The sequence below is a fragment of the Corvus brachyrhynchos genome, unplaced genomic scaffold (genome assembly GCF_000691975.1).
Source record: "Corvus brachyrhynchos isolate BGI_N302 unplaced genomic scaffold, ASM69197v1 scaffold14, whole genome shotgun sequence".
In the NCBI taxonomy this organism is placed as follows: Eukaryota; Metazoa; Chordata; class Aves; order Passeriformes; family Corvidae; genus Corvus; species Corvus brachyrhynchos.
Window position 1 is genome coordinate 14,058,070 of NW_008239110.1, and position 23,467 is coordinate 14,081,536.

At 37.2% G+C, this 23,467-nt stretch overlaps 1 protein-coding gene across 1 annotated transcript in view; it reads left to right on the forward strand.

The window, feature by feature from the left end:
* Positions 1 to 23,467, forward strand: part of NKAIN2 (Na+/K+ transporting ATPase interacting 2) — a gene marked incomplete at its 5' end in the record, with an annotated part of 529,971 nt that overhangs the window by 229,853 nt on the left and 276,651 nt on the right. Inside the window, one exon of the mRNA XM_008637809.2 lies at positions 8,031 to 8,168. Coding sequence (XP_008636031.2) covers positions 8,031 to 8,168 — 138 coding nt within the window. The remainder of the gene's footprint in view (positions 1 to 8,030; positions 8,169 to 23,467) is intronic.

The window sequence follows — 23,467 nt, forward strand, 5'->3', positions numbered from 1 at the left end:
CTCTCATAAAGTGATCTGCAATAGTTTGAATATCAGTTTTCAGGTTATGCCAAGGCATGAAAATGTAGCAGGTGCTTCAAATACTCTGTGTAGTAATAATGATTATTTTGGCAGAAGCATCTTAAGAGGGAGATTAAGGTCAGACAAAGTCAGCTTTCTGTTTATCCAGGTTTAGTTGTGGAATGAGAGACTGCAGAGGAGCCCTCTGTGCCTTACAGTTCTGACATGGACTACTTGTCATTCTCTCCCCATGTCATTCTCTCTCTCGCTTTGTGGACACTCTTGTATGCCTGAGTACAAATAAAACCACCAGGACACAACAACTAGTGACTCTAGACCAGCTATTTTCACTTGATGTAGTCCTCTGATACTAAAGGCCTGGTTCTTATTATTATGAGACTTAGTACTGATGAGATAATGTGTGATCCCTGCCAATTCCACTCAAAATAATTTGGCTAATGAGGTTTCTTACAGGTGTGCCTTTCATGCTGAGAACTAGAGACTAATTTTTTGCTGTTGTTACGTGGTAATTTTTCTTTCAGGCATTAAGCCAGAGTTTGTTCTGGACTGAGAGTGATACACAGAAGATTGTTTCACTACCTGAAGATAACTGAGATACTTGCTTTTGTAAATTCCATGACAGCATTATCACATCTTTCTTGAGTTTACAAATGTAATATAGTATAGTTTGAACCAGTGCGTAGAAACTAGTTGTATCTTTTTGAATGAAACCAAGACCTGTTTTATTGTTAAATATCTCCATAAAGACAGAAACAATTTGGAACTATTTGATAAGGCTAATCTTTCTGAATGATCTCAGAATGCTTGGTTTTGCTTTCTGGCTTTACTGCAGGCAAATTCAGATTATTCAATTATAAATTATTATTAAATCGTAATTGAAAAGCATTTTTACATTTAGAATTGGTTCAAGCTCTCTCAGCAGTGTCAGTAAAATTGAACTTTGCCACCCTTGCAAGAAGGATGTGAATGGGGAAGAGAGAGAGATTAAGAGAGAGAGATGGAGGGAGAAATAAGGGTCAGCCAAAGAGATGGAAGGGAATTCCTATGCTGGCAGTGTTTAAACTGATTCCCACTGGTGGTCACTAACCCATCTGTCATGATCCCTCCTTTGGCCACAGTCACAGCTAGTCTTCTTGTTGCACTCCCTTGCTGGCACCTGGCAGCTGAATATTTTGTGCTGTAACATTGTCTTGCTTTTAAGGTAAAAAGGAACCTCATAACTTGACCCAGTTTATCAGTTTGAGAGCAAACCTCTTTTATGCACCTCTCCCTGGATTTGGTGGAGAGCAAATATGTCTTATTAAAATAATGCACAAATTGTTATTACAAGTGTTCTTGAACAGGAAATAAAATACTTTACAGGGATTAAAACTTTTAGCACCTATTGCTAAAGTTCATCCTGTAGCTGAACTACTAACTTCTTGATAGTCTCATGGGTAGAACAGTTTACATGAGATTGATTTTTTAAGTTTTCTTTCAGACACACAAAAGGATGTGTTCTGACACATCTCTAAGTCTTGCTACTGGTGGCCAGCTAGAAATAAGAAACTCTGTTGTCTTAAAGTGTACACATATGCACACACACACAAAATTTGCTGTACCCTGATGATAAGATTTGTTATCTAAATTGTGGCATGAACTTAAGGCTCTAACCCATCTAAGCAAGTCTTTGGGATGGAGTGTGCAATTGTATACAAAACTTTACTCTGAAAACAAATAAATGAACTGAAGTGCTCTGCTGGTTTCAAGAGTGTTGAAATCTAGTATACCTTCACAAATTCTGGATTTTTGTTGTTGTTTTAAATATTAGCAAAAGTGAATTTGGTCTTGTACAGTAAATACTATAACCATCTGAGGCACAGTTATCTCTACAATGCTATGTAGATATGCTTCTCACTACTAAATAGCAGAAAATCTGCTGTAGAAAACTTGTATTTGCCATTTTTTTTTTATTGCCATGTTCAGTTAGGGAAGGCAGCAGCTGAGAATAAGAATGCACTCTGTACCTGTGGAGAGCCTTGTTGTCCTTTGTAGGTCACAGCAGAAATCCACTTATACACAATATGATGCAGGAATGTGGTCCTACATAGGATTTTTAAAAACTATGATTACCTTCTTATCAAGTGTGGTGAAGGCCTATTCCTTCTCTCAGCAGCATCAAACAGATTAAGGATGGGGGCTTAGTATTATATATGTGATTCCTTTGAGGAACAAATGGACAAGTGAAAATGAATTCCTTTTTGATTTTAACTTGAATTACCTGTGCTTGCTATGGTTTTGATGGTTTTTATTAGATATGCCAAGAACACCATTGTGTCCACAGCTCTTCACAGAACTTCATTTTAGTGTTGCCTTTCTTCTTACAAAAAAAAAATCAAGTTGTTTTTATTTGCCCTGCTGTCTTGCAGTAAAGGACTTGACTCACATGCGCATGCACGCTTTCAGATGTGCATGTGTATTTTGTATAGATTTGACTTTCAAAATATTAATCTGTTTCTCTGCTGGATGACTGTGGAGAATTTTTTGAGTAACTGGGCCCTCTATCTCAGGATACAATCTAAAATTTTGATGAAATATTAAATGAACCTCTCTAAGGAATGGCACAAATAAATGGATTCTGCCTCAAAATGATGGAAGTGCTGGAGGAGTGTTGGCTGGGGATATTGTAGTCATGCAGGCAGGCTTTAGCATTAGGAAACATTCATAAGCCAAAGGCCTAAAACCACTTGTATTTATTTGACTCTTTTTTAATTTTCTAAGCCAAAGACCAAGAACTGAAGGTCATTTAAAAACTTAAAAGCTAACGTAAAAGCAGGAGTGAATCATTAGATGCTGTGGGCATCTGATAAACACAGTTTTTCTGGGAAGACTTAATGAGTTAGTGATTAGAGCTTAATTTCTTTAGTGCATTCTTAGCTTGCACCAGTCAGTAATATAAACCATGCTCGTTTAATTCTTCTATACTGTAATTTAAGCTAATACTCTTCTTCCTTTGGAGTTAGCTGAGAGCCTGTTACCACCACTCAGCTGCTTGTGTGACCCTGCCCCAGCCCTGGTGTGCTGAGTGCCTGTGTGCTGTGTTTGCTGTCCAAGGACCTTGGCTGGCAGGGGCTGTCTGTGCACATCCTCTTCTGTGTGTGTGACTGTGTGCACTTAATTTATATCAGTGCAAACTTTAGATTCTGAATCATTGTAAAGTAGTCGTGGTTGAGTTTTTTCTCAAGGAGCTTTCTGAGCAAAGGCACTTAGTCATTTTCCATTTTGGAGTTTATGTTATAAATCATCTTTTGACTGGTTTCTCCTCTGTGGCTCCTGTCTGAAATTCTAGTCCAATCATATACTTTAAGAATCATCTCCAAATGTTTTTCATTTTCCTCTGGAAATTCAATTCTTAGATCCCTCAAGGTCAGTAACACTATTAATCTATTAACAACAAGCCTCTGACAAGAATCTGGAAATAGTTTTTGAGCTATGCCAATTTGACAGTATATGGGTTCATTTTATTTTGTATTTATTTTTACAGCATTTAAAGGAAGTCTGAAAAAAAATAATGCCTTAGTAAAATGGTTCCCTTCAAATAAAGTCTTCTGTAATTTTATCAGTGAATACATCAAATAATCTGCCTAAGAAGATAATGTGGTGGGTGTTTATTTTCTAATATTAGGACCTGACTGTCCATAACTCTACATTCTGAGTTCGCTGCATTATTATAGCAGAGTTGAATTAAAACATACTTTTCTTTTCTAACCATACTATACTTTTTCATCCAAAGCATCAATTCTTCCTTTTTGCTTTTCTCATTTTAAACTCTTTTCCAGAATCATAGAATGGTTTAGGTTGGAAGGGACCTTTAAGATTATCTAGTTCCAGCACCCCTATCATGGGCAGGGACACTTTGCACTACACCATGTTTCTCAAAGCCCCATCCAGCCTGGCCTTGAACACCTCCAGGGATGAGTAGTCCACAGCTGCTCTGGGCACCCTGTTCCGGTACCTCACCACCCTCACAAGAAAGAATTTCTTCCTAATATCTAATCTAAACCTACCATCTTTCAGCTTAAAGCCATTCCTCCTTGTCATGTCATTACATGCCCTTGTTAAAAAATCCCTCTCCAGGCTTCTTGTAAGCCCTCCTTGGTACTGGGAGGCTGCTATAAGGCCTCCCTGAAGCCTTCTCTTCTCCAGGCTGAGGAGTCCCAGCTCTCTCAGCCTGTCTTCATAGGAGAGATGTTCCAGCCTTGTGACCACCTTAGTGGCCTTAGCGGACTTGTTCCAGCCAGTCGACGTCCTTCTTGTACTGAGGACCCTAGAGCTGGATGCAGCACTCCAGGTGGGGTCTCAGCAAAGCAGAATAGAAGGACAGAATCCCCTCCCTCACCCTATAGGCCATGCTGGTTTTGATGCAGCCCAGGATGTGGTTGGCTTTCTGGGCTGCAAGTGCACATTGCCAGCTCATGTTTTGCTTCTTGTCCACAAACAACTCCAAGTATGTCTACCCTGGGCTGCTCTCAATTTGTTCTCTGCTCAGCCTGTGTTTGGGTTTGGGATTGCCTGAATCCAGGTGGAGGACCTTGCACTTGGCCTTGTTGAACTTTTTGAGGTTCACACAAATGGACCTCTCAAGCCTGTCAAGATCCATCAGGATGATGTTCCTTCCCTCCAACATGCCAACTGCACCACACAGTTTGGTGTTGTCAGCAAACTTGTTGAAGGTGCACGAAATCCCACTGTCTGTGTCAATAACAAAGACGTTAAAAAGTGCCCATACCAATACTGACCCCTGACAAAGAAAAAAGAGAATTCCTTGAATTTAAAGTTTAATAATTCTTTGTTAGTTCTTGCCTTTCTCTGTGTAATGTCCTTGAAACATCATTAAACATTTGAAGGTAGTAGGTATGATTTGAAGAAGTGCAGTTGTTTAACGAGAAATTTTGAAGTAAAGGAATAAAATGCTTTTAAAATCAGATCTATATTTTCCTATGTAAGAAAATTCCTTATGATTCTGACATCTGTGGAAGAGGAGGAAGCTACATAATACTATTTTTAATAGTCTTTGTCACTACTTTGTCCTACTTTCCACTTTTCTCCTTTTAGAAACACAGACTAAATGATATATTTTTTTAAAGTAACTCATGTAGGAAGTCTATATTATATTTATGTTTGTGGATTAGTTTTATTTTCTCTCCACCTTCATCTCTTTGGGAAGTGGGAATAAAGATTTAGTTCTGTCCTGTAATTTCCATTTGATAAATCCACCATGCACCTTGCCATGTTACTCTGATCTTCTAAGGAAGAGCTACATTTCCACAGCATTTCATCTGTGCATACCCTACCAGAATGCTGCCATTTCGCATATCCAGCAGTCCCCACACGCAGCTGACTCCTTGAAGTGATGTGAGAAAATCTAATAGCAAGTCTGCTGTGGCAAATGAGAGAGATATACAGGGACAGAAGTGGTGCACCCTTGTCAGTGTTTACCACTGCCTTGCATTCCCTGCTTTCTGGTAGATTTACTCACCAGAAGTTCAATGTGACCACAAAATCTGAGGGAGGGGTTGTTTGGTACTGGAGAAATTGCTAGTAATGGGAAAAAATGAAAAAGTACATTGGTGTGTGTGAAAAGGAAAGGTTCTCGCAGAATAACCATTTATCCAATGCACCATAAACAGGTTTTGATGGAACTGTATCTTTCACCAAGACAAGCAAAACAAAACATGTTGATGCATGACAGTTTCCTTTTAGACTAAAAGTTGTGGCAGGGATATGGGGTTTTCTACTTTTTATACAATTGACTAGCATGCTGCAATTTTCCTCTGTAATTGGCATACTTAACTGGATGACCTCCTGCTGTTTGAATGATTTGCATCTTCCCAAGTATTGTTTTTTGCTTGCTGAATCTCTGCTGTTACTAAACTAGAAGCATGTACAGTCTAGACTCTTTTTGCAACTGCTTTGCTATCCTCATTTACTCTTTGTTTATCTGATGAAAATAAGAGCTCTGTGCTCAGAGTGAGCATTTTCCATTTGTTACCTTTTTAACAGCATTTAAAGTGTAACAGGTTTTTTTGCTGATACACCTAATAGACTTCACACTGACCTACATAATACTGCTTCATGCCACATGTTGGCCTTTTTTTTTAATATAGATGACTGTGTCTGTGGTCAAGGAAATATTTCTTAATGCTAAACTTAGAAGCACAGGCAATCTGAATTTTCATGAAGTTCCTAATACAGCTTCCTTTTATTTCTTCATCCTATTGTCACCATTAGACATGTCTTGGGATTCTGGGAACTCTTCTGTGGTGTTCCTATGCTAGGGAGAGTTGTAGGATAGCACAGATCAGTTCAGAAGGATTTTGGATAATGTAGGAACAGAATCTCTTTCAATAAATATGTCAAATAAAATGGTAGTCAAAATACTAACACTGGTTATAAGTAGGATGCATTGTGTGAAAGAGGTCTTTGTTGAAGAAAGAAATTCAATGTTTGACATGAAACCTGAACACTCAAATTTGAAATTACATGGCTGACAAAATTTCCCAGGATTATTTTGACAGTCTCCATCTCAGAGTCCAACAAGTATCAGTACGTAGCATATAATTAACAGCCTTTTTACATTTGCAATGCTGATGTAAATGTAGGCTGTCTTTTAATGAAAAGTTTTCTTACTTAATTTCAAAAAGAAAGTTTTGGTGTGATAGTGGACTGTGGCATGAAAATTGAAAAATTCTCCCACAGCTATATCATGCAAGAACAGTAGTTAATTACTCATTTAGTACTTGATCTCAAAAAGTGTTATTTTTTAAATGAACAGAGTGGTGGCACACCAACCTAATTTAGTTCATCCACAGCATAACATAAACTCAATAAATAATCACCTGTTATTTAATTAAACTTAATCAAGAAACAACCTGCTCTTTTTCTCTTTCTCTTCCTTTCTTTCTGTTTCTTTTCTTTTCTTTTCTTTTCTTTTTTTTTTTTCTTTCTGTGTCTGGTGTTCATGTTGCTGTTATTTTAAGTATTATTAATAACAATTATAATTTTTTTTTTTTATTTTATTTTTATTATTCACATTTTCATGAAGTTCATCAATTCACCATTCCAGTTAGTGAAATTGTTGAAATGCTGTCAGAGAAGCTCCTTGATCTGCCTAAATTCACTTCACCATTACATTGCCTTCTAACAGTAACGTAATATTTTTGTCAAAATATGCTATCATACCTATGGGTCAGGCTACAGTACTGTATTTTTACATAATGTCCAAACACCAGTTAAGGGACACCTGCTATTGGAATTATGAAATTATTTCTACTGATACTGTTAGAAAGGTGGTTTTTCTAACATCTGATCTATCTGTTTGGAATGGTATTGCTTATAAACAGTAATAATCAGCCTGGGATTGTTCCTCAACTGATTTTTAAAATTATTTATCTAGAGTCTTGGGGGAGCTTATATTTCAGCTGATGTTTGTGACAATGAAAGAAGGTAAACTATAGTCATTATCAGTAGAACCAAGTCAAAGAGTTGCCTGCATTTGGTTACAGGTAAAAGCCCACTGACAGAATAGCTGGGATAGAGAGAAGAGATAAAAATCAAAATGCAGGGAAATAGTGGAAGTAAAGAGACAGGACTAGGCTAGATAGTATTGTGAATGGAAACAATGTAGCTGAGAAAATGTCATAAGCCTATCACATATTTTCAGCATTGATGCCCTAAAACATTATAGCATTTGCTGCTGTATATAACAAAGTGATTTGTCTTTCTTCTCCTGCAAACATACCATTCTAGTGAACACTTTTGTATCTTGGTAGAATATAACTCAGTAACCAATGAGAAGTGCAGCTTTCATTAAAACAAGAAGTTGAAGCATTTCAAACTCATCTCATTGTACTGCTGACAAGTGGTTTTTTAACTCAGAGCAATTGCCTTGGGTATGGGAAGGGGAAATACCCTCATATGTGTTTTCTAGTTTGTTCTAATCTATTTATGCTTTTGCTTTTTAATTATAGGTTTCTGTGCTCGAGAGGCAGATATTTGACTTCCTTGGTTATCAGTGGGCACCCATCCTCGCAAATTTTATACACATTATTATAGTCATACTTGGCTTATTTGGAACCATCCAGTATAGACCTCGTTACATAACAGGAGTGAGTATTTAATTTTTTGCTTATTTTAATGTGCATGTGAGAAATAAACAAACTGAAAAGAGCTCCAAACTGCATTGCTTATAAAGCCAATAGAAATCTTGGTTTAATTTTCTTCTGTAACATTTTACATTTACTTACTGTGCTTTTGGGACACCTGCAATAATCAACTGGTAACAGTCTACAAAAGTTAAGTCAATATGATCATTAACTGCATGACAATATGAACTTTCAAGTGGAGTCAGGTTAAGGAATTACAATGTCCTCGGTATACGGGAAATTTAGAGCTAGACTAAATGTTACCCATAACTTTCCTAGATACATTGGGCCCCCCCAACAGAGGCATGATTCATTATGGTTACTCATTATTGATATTAACTACTGTTAATAGATAGAGTGCCTATCTGTTATGTATATGCCTCCTAGAAGTTATAGTCCAACCTGAAAGTGAGGTATGATGATATGGTAAGAAATAATGGACTGAGGACTCCAAAATGAAAATAAGTATTTGGACCTTAATATTTTTAATCCATTTCTTGTCTTATTCATCTACCCCCAATATACAGAATTAGTGTGTCTGTGCTCTCTGGCACAATGCAGTATTAATTAAATCCTCATTTCATACTCTGGGTTTGTGGAGTTTTTTGCCATTTGTACTTCTACAAAGAAAGAATAACAGCAACTCTGACAGCCATCATTCAGAACACCTCTTTTTGGATTTTCATAACAATATTACTGTCAAAATTGACTATTAACTCACTTAAAGCTTGTATACATTTCAGAGACAGGAATTGAAAAATTTGCCCTATTCATGTAAGATGAAAACAAGGGAATCTTAAAATGATAGGATGGTTTGCACTGGAAGTAAGTTTAAAGATCACCTGGTTCCAGCCAGGTAGGGGCACCTTCCAGTAGACCAGATTGCTTTAAGCCCCATTCCAACCTGGTCTTGAACCCTTCCAGAGATGGGATATCCACAGCTTCTCTGGACTATGTGTCCTAGTGTCTCATGAGCCTCACAGTGAAGAAGTTTTCCTAATATCTAATCTAAACCTACCCTCAGTTTACTCTTTCATTTTAAAACCATTACCCCTTGTCTCTGATAACCCCACTGAATCTGTACCCTCTTCTGCAAAGTCTCTCTCTTAACTGTTCCTTCATATGCCAGCAGTCATTCAGAATACAGACAGAATTTGCTTTTGCCCCCGTGCTACCATCCATATTGCATTACTGTAATGCTAGGAGAAATACATTAACATTTCTGTCTGTGTTTCTATATCTGTGATCTCCTATACACAGAAAATTTGTATCCACATGCACAATGCCTTTATGCATGCACACAGTTTAATATATTCCAAACCATTTGCTATGAACATTGAAAAATATGTTACAAACCTTAAATATTTAGTTTTCCTTCAAGTTACAATGCTGGAGTCATGTGAATGGAGTTTCCTTCTGTTTCTGGTACTTTGACCAGTACAAAGGACTTGAAAATAAAAACTCAAAATTCAGACATCAGTTAAAGAAAAAGGGTTAAATGTTCCATCCCAAGACTATTCTGTAGCATAAAACCAAGCATGAGCATAAAATGCATAGCTGAACTAAACAAAAAGTTAGATTTAAATGATAAGTGCATTGTGAATGGGGAGGAACACCACCCTTATAAATTGAGACCACTCAGATAGGTTTCTGAATTATATGGTTTGTGCAACACTGTTCTAACTAATTTTCACATACATCTTTCTTAAAGCTCACCCCAACTGTGTAGTCCATCTGGCTTTGTGAGTTTGCCTCTCTGCATCCTCTCATTGATTTGAATAGAGCCAATCTAAGATCGAACTGTCTTGCTCAGAGTTTATAAAAGACACCTGGATGTGCCAGTTATCACAGACTACTTGAATAAGAAAACAGTGATAAAAATGTCATCTTTTATTTAGTTGGATCAACAGAGGAGCTCTGTGGCCCAAGGTACAAGAAAGACATGGACCTGTTAGAGCAGGTTCAGAGGAGGGCCATGAAAACAGTCAATGGGGAACATCTGTCTGGAGATAGGCTGAGAGAGCTGGACTTTTTAGCCTGGAGAAGAGAAAGCTCTGGGCAAACCTTATTGTAGCCTTTCAATATATAAAGGGGTCTCCTAAGAAAGATAGAGAAGGTCTTTTTACCAGGGCCTGTAGTGACAGAACAAGGAACAATATGTTTAAACTGAAAGAAGGTAGGGTTAGATTGAACTTAAGGAAGAAAATATTTACAGTGGGGATAGCATGACACTGAAACAGATAAGCCAGAGAATTTGTGTATGCCCCATTCTTGGAAGTGTTCAAGGCCATGCTGGATAAGACTTTGAGAAACCTAATCTAGAGAAAAATATCCCTGCCCATGGCAGGAGACTAAATGATGTTTAAAGGTCCCTTCCAACCTTATACCTGGTCACATTAAGTCTGGGAGAAAAATATAGATTATTACTAGTACATTACTTAACATGTAATTGCTGATATGCATGTAAGAAAAACAAAGAGAGAAAAACAATTACCTTATGTCTGAGCTTCTTGCAGCATCATCAGTCTGCCAAACCATTAGGCCCCAGAGAGTACAGCTGAGTTAATCTGTCTTTTTAAAGACTAGACATGGTCAATCGCTCAACACACCTAATGGAATCTACTTAATGCCTTATATGACAAGTGGCCCTGACTCTACCAATTTGGGTTTAGAGTATTTCTATTGTAAACTGAAATTTATTATCTTCCTTTTTTTTTTCCAAATGTTTAAAGTAGTGTATGAAAATGTGCAGCAGTTCATCTGTCATATGTACATACCAGGCTACTATCAAACATGGAATCATGCCATGGGAAATTGTAAAGCCTCTGAGCTACCTTTCTGAATTTTAAAGACAGTAAGACAGTCTCCGTATAGTGAATGATTTGGCCAGAATTTTTGGTGAGAAAACATTTCAGAAGACTGTTTTGCTAAATCTTGTTAAGAGAACTAATTTTCAGATAAAACAGTTATTTATAATAAAAGGATTCTTATGCTTATTATGTTTTAATAAGTGAGTTCTGGCATTAATTCACCTTATTGACATAATTCAGTTTATCTTCCAGATAATGGTTTTATTTAAAATAAGAAGGTGTGTGTACTCAAGCTCAGTACAGAAATTTTTAAAAAAATAAATTTTCACAGAATCACAGAATGGGGCAGGTTAGAAGGGACCACATTGGACCATCTTGTCCAACCTCCTTGCTCAAGCAGGGTCATCCTAGAGCACACGGCATAGGATTGCATCCAGATGGTTCTTGAATATCTCCAGTGGTGGAGACTCTGCAACCTCTCTGGGCAACTTGTTCAAGTGCTCATTCACCTGACCAATAAAGAAGTTCTTTCTCATATTTTACTTCTGCTTTCTTTATATCTGTTGGGAAAAAAAAAATATATATGTAAATCCATTTAATAAAAAGGATGATGAGATTAAATAGAATGGTCATTGTGCAGTCTTGTCAGCCTGCAGGACACAAATTTTTGAGGTCTGTGAAGTGAGAATCCTACCTGAATTTGCTCTCTGTAAAAGGTTTTCTTAGGAAGTACTTTTCCATTCTGAGACAAACCATTCAGTGCTTCAGCTTAATTGTATTTGTGTGATGATTTACTGTGTTGTAACTGAAATGTAGACATTTATTTATAGAAGGAGGTACACAGTCACACAAAGTTACTTCTCTGCTCTCACAACTTTCCAGAGAAAATGATAATTTGGGAACATAATCAATATTTTTCTGCATAATAATTTTGAGCTAATGCCCAGTAATACTTACAATTAAGTAAATGACCTTGAACATTTTCGTAGTGGCTCTGTCTGGTGGCTGTCACAGGAGGCTGTGAATCAAGATACTGGTTCTGTTTCAAACTGTGCCATTGGAAAGATGTTTTGTTGGTTCAAGTTTGTTCAAGCACACTTAATATTCTTCAGTTTCTTCTTTGATGCAGTAGTTTGTCACTGATAATAATGAATGGGAATGTTTTTTCTGTAGTTCATAGAATCAGAGAATGTGCTGAGTTGGAAGGAACTCATCAGCAACTCATTGAGTTCAACTCCTGGGCCTGCACAAGACACCCCAAAAGTCATATTCTGTGGCTGAGAGCATTGTCCAAACACTTCCTGAACTCAGAGAGAGGCTTGGTGCTGTGACCACTTCACTGGGGAGTCTGTTCCAGTGCCCAAACACCCTGTGGGTGAAAAACCTTTTCCTGATATCCAACCTAAACTTCCAGACCCTTTCCCATCCCCATGTCATTCATTTGGATGTTCTTAATAGCTCAATGTCTCTTTTATACTGTGGTGCCCAAAACTGTCCCCAGCACCTGAGGTGAGGCCGCCCCAGTGCAGAGCAGAGCGGGACAATCCCCTCCCTTACCCGGCTGGAGATGCTGTGCCTGGTGCACCCCAGGACACAGGTGGCCCTCCTGGCTGCCAGGGCACTGCTGACTCAGGTTCAACTTGCCATCAACCAGGAGCCCCAGGTCACTTTCTACAGTGCTGGTCTCCAGCATCTCATTTCCCAGTCTATACACATATCCAGGGCTGTGCCATCATAGGTGCAGAATCTTGCCCTTGTTAAACTTCATTTGGTTGGTGATTGCCCATCTCTCTAATTTGTTGAGGTCTCTCTGCAGGGCTGTTTTCCATGCCATCAATAGCAACATGAGTTCTCCTTAGCATTTTCCATGATAAGTGTTCAATATTGTTAAAATTCTTTTCATTACAGAATTTATACTTAATATTTTGGTTGAGGAGTGCTTGCTGTTTGTCAAAGCTCATCTTCTTAAAAAATATTCTTTATTCTGGTCACCGTTTCAGTAGTCCTTTCTTAGATCTTGTCAGTGTTTTCTGAAACATTTCCCTCTTCATAAATACCTGGAACAAGAGGATGTTATTGCAACTTTTTCCCTTAAAAATTCTCATAAAAGATTACTGACACAATTTGGATGCCAAGGAAGAGTAGAGTTTGGGATTCTTTTTATAGTCTGTTCTTTTGCTACTGACGCTACCTCTTACGAATGACCTTTGTAAACTTGGCTAACTGCTATTTTATTGGAGAATTTTGCTCACTTCTGGGAGATGCTGTGAAAAATCAGTAGGGATGTAAGTAGAAGACTGCCCTTTGGACTTTGAACAACATGTGCTGAAAGGGATTTTGATTCACAGGGAGGTATGCTGTTTAATAGAGTGCTTTTGCTGCTGTTGTGTTAAAAGATTAGATTTTAGTGTGTTGTGGATTCGAATGTACTTTAATTTATATTTAAAAGGACAGGCTCAGCATTTTACTTTTGTGAATGAATCTAGCCTGCTTTAGGGCAGGGATGGGAAAGTTTGTGAACAGCCAGCTGGTCAGTGTCATAGCACTAATCCACATTTTGAGTTTGATGCCTAACATACATACAGAACTTGATCAAACAAAAGCTTAAGTATTCCAGTGTTCAAAAAGTAATTATTTCTTTATGCTTATCCATTAGTTTTTTTGGTGGAGTATTAAATACAACATTAAAACAAATGGTCTTGTTTTTTACCTGATAATCGATTCAGAAAGTTAGTCTAGGATATGATGACCCTGGGCTTTTGACCTCTCCTTTTAGATATATTTTGATAACTTGCAAGAGATCTCAATGGATTTCAAATTCTTAAACCCTGGGTATTCAGCTAAGCCTTATGTAAATATGTTCAAGAATCACTTCCAGCATAATATTAGACAGAGTGCATCTGTCTTGCCTGTATGGAAATAGATGAAAGAAGATAGTCTACACTAAATTTCTCTGCATTTTCTGCCCTTTTTTGGCTCTTGATTTTAAAATTTTCAAATTATTTAGGATAGAGTATTTTTTTTCCCTATAAATTGTCTGATTGAAATTTGACTACTTTCATCTGCTCTCTTCACTGGGACTTATTTAGGTGTGAGGCATTGAGATACAAATAGTTAATCTAAAGGAAATTATGAAAAGGATGGTTCTTTAAAAAGTGTAAAATATTCTTTCAAGATTAAAGAGTACCCAGACAGTTAACCTGCCAGCCCTAGGAATGAACAATGGAAAAAACCCCACAAAACCCCTGCTGACCAGAGAACTATCAAGACATAAAAAGGAAGTGATCCCAGATAAGAGATCCTTATTCTCTGATTCCTCTAAGTTTTGTGTAGGACATTACTTTCTCAAAAGTTCCGTGCTGTCAGTTCTAAAGAGCAAAACAGAAACTGCCAGACACCAAGAGGCTTTTTAAAAAGCAGATATTTTAAAAACACAATAGACTCTTCTCACTTATTTGAGCATGAAATCTATTAGGTTTGTAGAGCCACTGATTTCTGAAAATTAATTTGATATATTTTCAGAAAATATGGTGAAAGACACTCTGGAAAAGACTGCAGGACAGGACTTACTTCAACAGTTCTGCATGGAGTTCTGTTTTCTTTCAGACTGAGGTGTATTTTTATTAATTTTCGGAGTGTTTTTTAAGTTTTCCATTATAAAAAAAAGTCCTTTTAAAGACACTTAGCTAATACTGTTTTTTAAAGTGATTAAAATGTTGATTATTAGAAGATGAAAGGTTATAATTTGCATCATATAATTAAGTGCAGCTTTGGTTCCCAGGAAATTTTATGCAGAACCTGTTCAGTGCAGGAAAATGACTGATACTTTTAATTTAAATCCACACTTATTAGTCTCATGACAGATTTGACTGGTGTAGAATTCAGCTACATTCATCCTTTGCTGGTGCTTTTATACACTTTCAATGAATTGTATTCACATTTTAAAAGTAGCCATTCAAAATGGCTCTCCCTCTCCCATTCCTCAGAAAAGGAACATACATGGTCTTTCAGGGAGTCACCACTGAGGATTACAGTTCCATGTAGAACTGAAAATGACGTATAGTGAATATTGTATTTTATTTGTATTCAAACCAGAGAGCTCACCCTGGAAAGTTGAAAACATGAAATTCCTCTACATTTCATTTGTTTATTTAGAATAGATCCTCTGTTTTGTCACTATAATAATGAGTGGGTTTTATTCTACGGTGGGGTTTGTGCTTTGGTTTTTTGTTTGGTTGTTTTTTCTCTTTATAGGATCTAGCAACTCTTTCTGTTACAATAATGTCTAATTGGCACTTTGTAGTTGAAATACTATAAAGAGCATGGAGAATGAATGACTTAGCTGATGAAGTCTTTAAACAGATACATAGAGGAAGAGATTAGAGATAAAATCTGTGGGGTTTTCTACCACTACCTAAACTGCAGTGGAAAGCATTAAAATTCTTTTAAGCACCCAATAGCCCTGGCCAGCTAGAGATAATTAAAAATCAAGCAAGGATAAGGTAATGTTTCCACTGCTCTGGGATGACATCTGTAGTTCAGTGCTAAGTATTTCTCTTTATCTAGCATAATCAGGCTTCTTTGTATTTCCCAGAATTACTCCTATACTTGTTACTGTGGATTTTCACATTGTTTATTTAGTACTTTTTTCTAGCTGGTGTATATAAATTATGCTGACATTTGCTTGTCTAAGAGGTTATAGCTCTATCTTTTTATCTTGTATGTGTTTATAGCATGCGTTTATGGAGTTCTCTGTCCACCTCAGAGCTTTTAATGTTTCTGTCCTTGTGTCATGCTACTGGAGTAGGGAAGTGTTCCCCCACAATGCTTTAAAATGTGGGAACTGAAACACTGAAAGTCTGGGACATTTTCTCAGAGGAAAGGCTGTGACAGATCATCATGTGAATCCTTTTTTCTCAAGTTACAAGGCATTGTTTTATCCAATGCATCCAGCAAACATAGGGATGCTGCAAACTGTCTATAAAGCCTAGGAATAAAGACTGTAATCACAGCTATCTAACAGTGTGGAATACTTCTGTAAGAAAAAAATAATAAAAGTCTTTGGACAGTATCTCTCTGTCTCAGCTGTCAGCCGTGCCCCATACAGCCACTCACTCACTCACTCCCCTCTGCTGGGATGGGGCAGAGAATTGAAGGGGTAGAAGTGAGAAAACTCACAGGATGTGATAAAGACAGTTTAATAGATAAAACAAAATCTGCACATGCAAGCAAAGTAAAGCAATTAATTCATTTGCTGCTTCCCATGGACGGGCAGGAGCTCAGCCATTCCCAGGAAAGCAAGGCTCCATCATGCCTAACAATTATTTGGGAAGACAAACGCCATCACTCCAAACATCCCCCTCTTCCTCTCTCTTCCCCCACTTTATATACTGAGCATGATGTCAGATGGTATGGAATATTCCAGGGGTCAGTTGGAGTCAGGTGTCCTGACCATGTCCCCTCCCAACTTCTTGTACACCCCCAGCCTTCCTGCTGGTGGGATGGGGTCAGAAGCAGAAAAGGCCTTGACGGGCTGCAAGCACTGCTCAGCAACACCAAAAACATCTTTATATTATGAGCACTGTTTTCAGCACCAACCCAAAACATAGCTCCATACCAGCTGCTCTGAAGAACACTCTGTTCCTGACAAAGCTGGTGCATTCTTTTAATAAGGGAAAGATTTGCTGATGCCTGAATGTGGCTTTGTGATAACTCTTTTGTCAGACCCAGTGACTGTTGCAATGGCATCCATTGTTGCGCTCCTTCCAAGAGATTAATGTATTTTAATTAACAGCTTATAGCACAATGAAATCTACGTTAGAAAAGAACAGGAAACATTGACTTGAGTCCAAATTACCTGTTCAAATCTTGCACTCCTCTGTTGTGCTGCCTCTCCTTTGCAACTGTCTACTGGCTCAGGGCTTGTTGTGGAGCACCATCACAGAACAACATCTCTGCTGCTGCTCCTCTTTCTATTCCAGTTCCTTTTGTACTTCTGTCTATGTCTCCCTCTATTCTCTTCACCTTGATTCAGTTGCTAATCTCTGCATGTATGTTTGAAATGGCATTGTACTGCGTGGAACTAAAATGAAGTTGTAGCTTTAAATTAAATAAAGTCTGAGCAGCACTACTTACCAGTATTGTACTGAAACCAAATTCTTCTTCTTGCTAACTGATTAAGATTTATGCAATCTTAGTAATTTGAGGGAAGCTGACTTTAGTCATAGTTGTCTTACATCTCTGCACAGGATGACCTGACAGTACCTGGAGTCCATCCTCATATTTTTTTCAAGAGGTCTGTTTCTAGGAAATGTGGCTGATTCTTTTTTGTGAGCTTCATTGTCACCCTGAGGTTATGCTACAAGAAAAGTGCATTGAGAATCACACAAAGCTATACTACCCTATTCATTTACAAATCCTCGTTTCCAATTCTGAGAGATGATGGAGATGCTTTTCTTCAGTTATATTCCAAATGTGGCCTTCTTTTTTTTTCCAACCTGAACAAGAACCTACATAAAAATCATTTGTAAATCTTGTCACAAATCTCCATTTCAGAACTTCAGAGAGATGTTTTTCTCTTCCCACCTATACTTACCTTTTAAAAATTTTAGTGTTTTCATTATGGTTTTCAACCCCCAAAGCTCCACAAGAAACAGGGCATGGTACTTCTTTCAAGCTTTGCCTGTTGTTGTGAGAACATTACCAATAGGGATACATTTTCTGAATGACACTGAAACGCAAGATAAACAATGAGTAGTGTTGTAAAATGCACTATTAAACATGTTCCAAAATTTCTAATGCTCCCTACTTCTATAATTTAGCTGTCAAGGGCACTATTTATTTGCAGTTTGTTTTAAGGGTTATTATGTATATTAGGCATAGATGTTAATGTTCATGTTAATACGTTCATGTTGGTTAGATCATAGTGAAGCAGCATTTTATGTGCTATGAACTCAGCAGGTAAGATTTGAATTATAAATGCCTCTTAGGACAGAATTTTGCATATCAATATAAATTTTACTTCTAAACAACTCTAGTAAAGTAACATTTTAGTTCTACAATTAAATGGTATGATTCTCCCTATACCAGTTTGAGCCACCAATAGTGATGCTGCTCAGTTTGGTTCCTAGCTGTAATTTCTTAACTATTTCATATCATCCTGTTGCTAGATTTCTATTTATTTATTTATTATATTAAGCTCTGCAGCTGTTTTCATTGATTTCAGTATCAATTTTGGGTGAATGAGACATAAATAATTTTGGGTTTCATGCTGTTTTTATCAGCTAGTAGGCCACTTAAAGATTCTGTGCTGATTGTGCTCTGAAACCAATGAGTGTTTTTGCTTTCATTTATGACTCACAGAAAAATTTAACATTTAGCTGGTGGGTTTACTGTCCAACTGGAAAAATGCAGAACTCATAAGAAATATCTACAGAAGTTTTCAAGTTTATTGAATCACCATTTTTTGGAAGTGCATATATGTTGTTCCTTGGATAAAAATTTTGTTAAAGGATAGCATTATATAAATAATGCATAAACAAGCAAAATCACCGTAGCCATGTGTCCTTTGTTAAACAGTTTGAATAGGTGATAAATTTGAAAATAAAATAATGAATTTTAAATTAGCATAATTTATTTTATCAGCTCACTGTTAATCAGTTTGGCTTTTCTAGTCTAGGTCTAAAGTAATCTTCAAAACATTTCTGTTGTGAGTAAAAACCAGAAGGTTATTCATAGCCTATGACACTGAGCACTCTACATATTTAATTTTGCATTTGCCTGAAGACCAAATTCCTGTTTGAAATTCAGTATTGAAACAAGCCTGTCACTGATTTTCTTTATGAGTTTTGTTTTACCTACTTACTACTTCTACTTTCTGTGAAACAAAAAACGCTCTTCTGTCTTTAGTCTTGTTGAAATATCTATTCATAGATTAGAAATATTTTTAGTGACATAGATGATACAAAGGTTTTGGGTCCTACACCTCTTAGTTGGCTAGTTAAACAAAATTTTTATTTCATATTGATGGTCTGAATTCTGTAACAAAATTAGATCCTATTTCTGTCTTGAGAGACTTACCCTTGTAATAAATTTAATTACTACCAGTATCAATGGGTTTGTCTGCATGTCTCCTATAAAGATATCATTGTTTTCCCTCATAAAGATGTCATTGTTAAATTCACACAGGTATAGACACGGTGTGAATAAGCAGCCTTTTGTGATACGTGTCTGTTTCTAAAATACGTTGCTGTTTCTGTGTGAGAAGTGTCTTTGACTACTTTATTGATACAGACTTTTTACCATTTGATATTTGAATTCTAGGATAACAGATTCTAAAAATGGCCAGTTTTATTTATGGTCACAAAAGGTCTGAAAAGGGGCACTGACCATGAAATGAGGTAAAAAAGTCTTGATCCTTATGTGCTGTGAGTTGCAGCCAATTGCACTTTAAAAGATGTGCGTAGTGGGAGGATTCCTGTGCAAACCACGTCCTCAAGAGTCTGTAGAAACTAAAAATGTCTGGTTAAGTCAGGGAAGTGTTGTGTATGTTCATGCATGACAATGACTGGAAATTTTAAATACAATGTTGCCTTTCTCATAAGACTTCGTTCCACTGGTAGGAGAGATGATGCAACTCTCAGATTTATCCCTTTCTGTCATCTGGGAAACAGAACTTCCAAGTAAGTGCTAGCACTGAAAATCATGAGGACTGAAACACATTGAAATAAGTGAGGATTTTTTTTATTTTTTATAGCTTTAAAGGAGTGTGTATCACCAGAGTAATCCTGAGAGTAAAATTTTCTTGTCTTGAAATCAAACAAATAGAATATGGACTTAATCACACTGTATTACTCTTGGCCTTGTTTCTCTATAGAAAACCATCATTTAGTAGTTACAAAACTTAATGAATGTTCTCTCCTCACATTTTAATAACTTAGGTCCCTGTATTTGTTCTTGTGCTCCTTAACTTAGGTAATAGTGAGATACTCTGCCATCTCTGGTCTCCTGGACTTTGCTGTGGTGCAAATTCTCCGCTCAGTTCCCATTCTCAAAATGGAGTCTGCACAGTTCTGCTACCTATGGACCCATGCTGTAGTTAACCTATCCATAAAAATTATCCCTTCAAGGTTCAGTTCTGTGAAGTATTTTTGTCTTCAGTTTTTCCATTTCTTTTTAATCCTCTTATCAGTCTTCATGTCTCTGTTGGACTTTCTTACTGGATATATCAAACAAAACAAGTTTCTGTGATAAAGTACATTAGTTTTTCATCATCTTTCAGCATCTGTTGTATTTTGGAAATTGAAGTTTTCATTCCTATCTCTACAAACAAAATGGGATAGCAAATTTGTTTGTTTGACTGCCTCCTTGGCATAATTACTACTTCCTAGGGCTGGGTTATTCCCTGCTCATTTCCTCCAAGTCCTGTGAAAATAGGATGGTGTACATGTTGAACTTAACTGACTTCATTTCCACATCTGAATTTTGACTTATACATATATATTCCAGACAACTGTTAGACTCCTTAAGTTTCACATTTCTTTATTCCTCAGGTCATTAAAACTATGCTGATGAGATGAGCTGCAAAATATTGTGTTATGATCAGAAATCTGGAGTGCTCCAGTCACATACTTCCAGGGAGTTTGGGGTCCATTAGAGAGCAGTATGTTGGACAGACAGTATTTTTTAATTAATTGCCTAATCAGACATAAGTATTTTGCCATTATTTGGATGGCGAAATATTTCAGTATGTTTACGTGCTTTCAAAACACTAACTCAGATGTCCCATATCAGCTTTGACATCTAGCAACGATACAGATTTAGCCTGACAAATTTTGCAATTTGCTTTTACTACCAGTAGTGTACATTTTCAAAGAAACTGTCATTTATTGATGTTAATGATTAGGATTTGCTTTCATCAGTCTCTCTATGAAATCTGAGTGGCGATAGGAATGCTTCAAGCTGCATTTGTTTGCTAATTGAACCATGAGTTTACCTCATGACAGAAGCAAATTAGCTCACATTCACTAGTATTTTTCATTTGGTTTTGTTATTGCTAGAAGCCCAATTTTGTTACAATTTAAATTTGACATGGTAACATATTGGTTATGGTGACATATTTGTTTTGACAGTGAATTACTTTCTACCAAGATAATTCAAATCTAGATCTGTGGGGAGGCTAGTAGGTGAAAGGAGAATTACTCAGTACAATAATGACTCTTCAGCTGAGATATGACGGAAAAAGATCTAAGGGTCTATAGGCTCTGAATTGCTCCTACACATCCTGGGTTGGTGCTGTATTATAAGGCCAGTTTCTTGACAACTTCTGTTTAGTTATCTTTTTACATGTTTTGGGTTTAGTTGGGTTGTTTTTTTTCTTCAATACACCTTGAAAACAAACCTCAAATGTGAAATCTCATTTTGCCTAGTAGGAAAGGGGTTTTTTGGGGGGCAGCTTTGTTGTTAAGTATCCTGTGGGGGATTGTTTGCCAGTTCGAGTTTGGATTTTTGAGTGAGGTTTTAGCCTAGGTAACTGTAACATTTGTTGCTTCCTATTTCATATAAATCTCTCAAAGTGGTCACAGTCAGATCCTGCCATTAGTTGAATGGGAGGACAGTTTCCATTTCTTTACAGTGTAACCTTTATCCTGAGAGAGTACAGAAATCAGAGTAATGTTAGCCCTCTCCCTGGTAGCGCTTGACTCTCAATGAATAATCTATCATCTGTCTCTCCATCGTTTTCATGTAATCTATTTGAAGCTCCATGGTGAGTGCTGAGTGCTGAATGTCAATGTAACTGTGTTAAGACAGCCAGGAATATTCATTAATATGGTTGTGCATAGTTTGCGATTTCATTTCACTGATACTTGGAACTATTTCTACTCACTTATTAGGAAACATTTACACTTACCAATGGTTTTTTTTTTGAGAACTTACGTATGGAAATTAACCACTTAGTAGACTATATTTATTTATATTCTTCAAAGATCTGCTATCCATTAGGACTAGTTAGCTGATCAGTGTAACATAGACAGGGAATCATGTTACTTGTTTTTGATCTTTGATACCAAAAGTAAAAAACCTTTTCAAATTATTCAGATTAGTTCATGTGAAAAGAAGGTTACTCCCATAGCTTTAAGGACAGGATTATGGCAGGATGGGTAAAGATCTTGATAAGATCTGGATAAGAGATTTGCCAAGAAGGCCAATGACATCCTGGGCTGTATCAAGAACAGCGTGGCCAGCAGGACCAGGGAAGTGATTGATTCTCTGTACTCGGTACTGGTGAGGCCACACCTCAAGTTCTGTGTCCAGTTCTGGGCCCCTCCCTACAAGAAGGACATTGAGGTGCTGGAGCATGTCCAGAAAAGGGCAATGAAGCTGGTGAAAGGTCTGGAACACAAGTCTTATGAGGAGTAGCTGGGGGAGCTGAGATTGTTCAGCCTGGAGAAGAGGAAGCTCAGAGGTGACCTTATTGTTCCCTATAGCTCATTGAAAGGAGGTTGTAGCAAGGGGGGAGGTCGATCTTTTCTTCCAGGCAATTAGTGACATGACAAGAGGACATGGCCTCAAGCTGCACCAGGGGAGGTTCAGGTTGGATGTCAGGAGGAATTTCTTCACTGAAAGGGTTGTTAAACATTGGAATAGACTGCCGAGGGAGGTCGTGGAGTCACTGTCCCTGGAGGCATTCAAGAAACAACTGGAAGTGGTACTTAGTACCATGGTCTAGTCGACAAGATGATGATCAGTCAAAGGTTGTACTCAATGATCTCGGAGATTTTTCCAACCTAAATGATTCTGTACGTCTGTGGTAAGAGAGCCATGCTGAGTTCTGTCTTAAGATGTCTCCCTTTGAAGCTAGACTGCCCTGTTTTCAGTTATACTTCTAATTACCAAAACCAAGAAAACCACATGACATTTAGAAAACCAAGGCATATAATGAGTGTGCTGTGCTGCAGTGAAAACTGATTCTCACCTGTCTAAGGCTTCCCTTCTGTAAAGCTTCTGTGAGAAGAATCATGGTAAGAGAATGGAGAATGACATCATTACAGTTTAACTATTTGAAGTCTTCCTGAGCTATAGATAAAATATTTATATCTACCAGAAGGAAAAATGCTATTAATCCATTCCTCATGAAAGGCTTTTAGTCAATAGTTCTGTGTGTGAAAATGGAAAGCTTTTAATATACATAGCAGATAACAGTTGTAATTGAAATTCTATTTCTTTCCTTTCACTAATCCAGGGAATAAACAGCATCTTAAACAATAAATAGCTGCAGTTTGGCTAGCTACTTATTTTAAAATGCTCCTCCAGTTGTAAAATTTCTCTCTATATAATTCTATATGCCCTTCCAGAATAAACACCTACCCAAAAAATTTGCCTCTGCTTTTGCCAAATGAGGAGCGTTTTGCTGTAACTAAATAATATGTGACTTCAATTTGATTCTAGTAAACA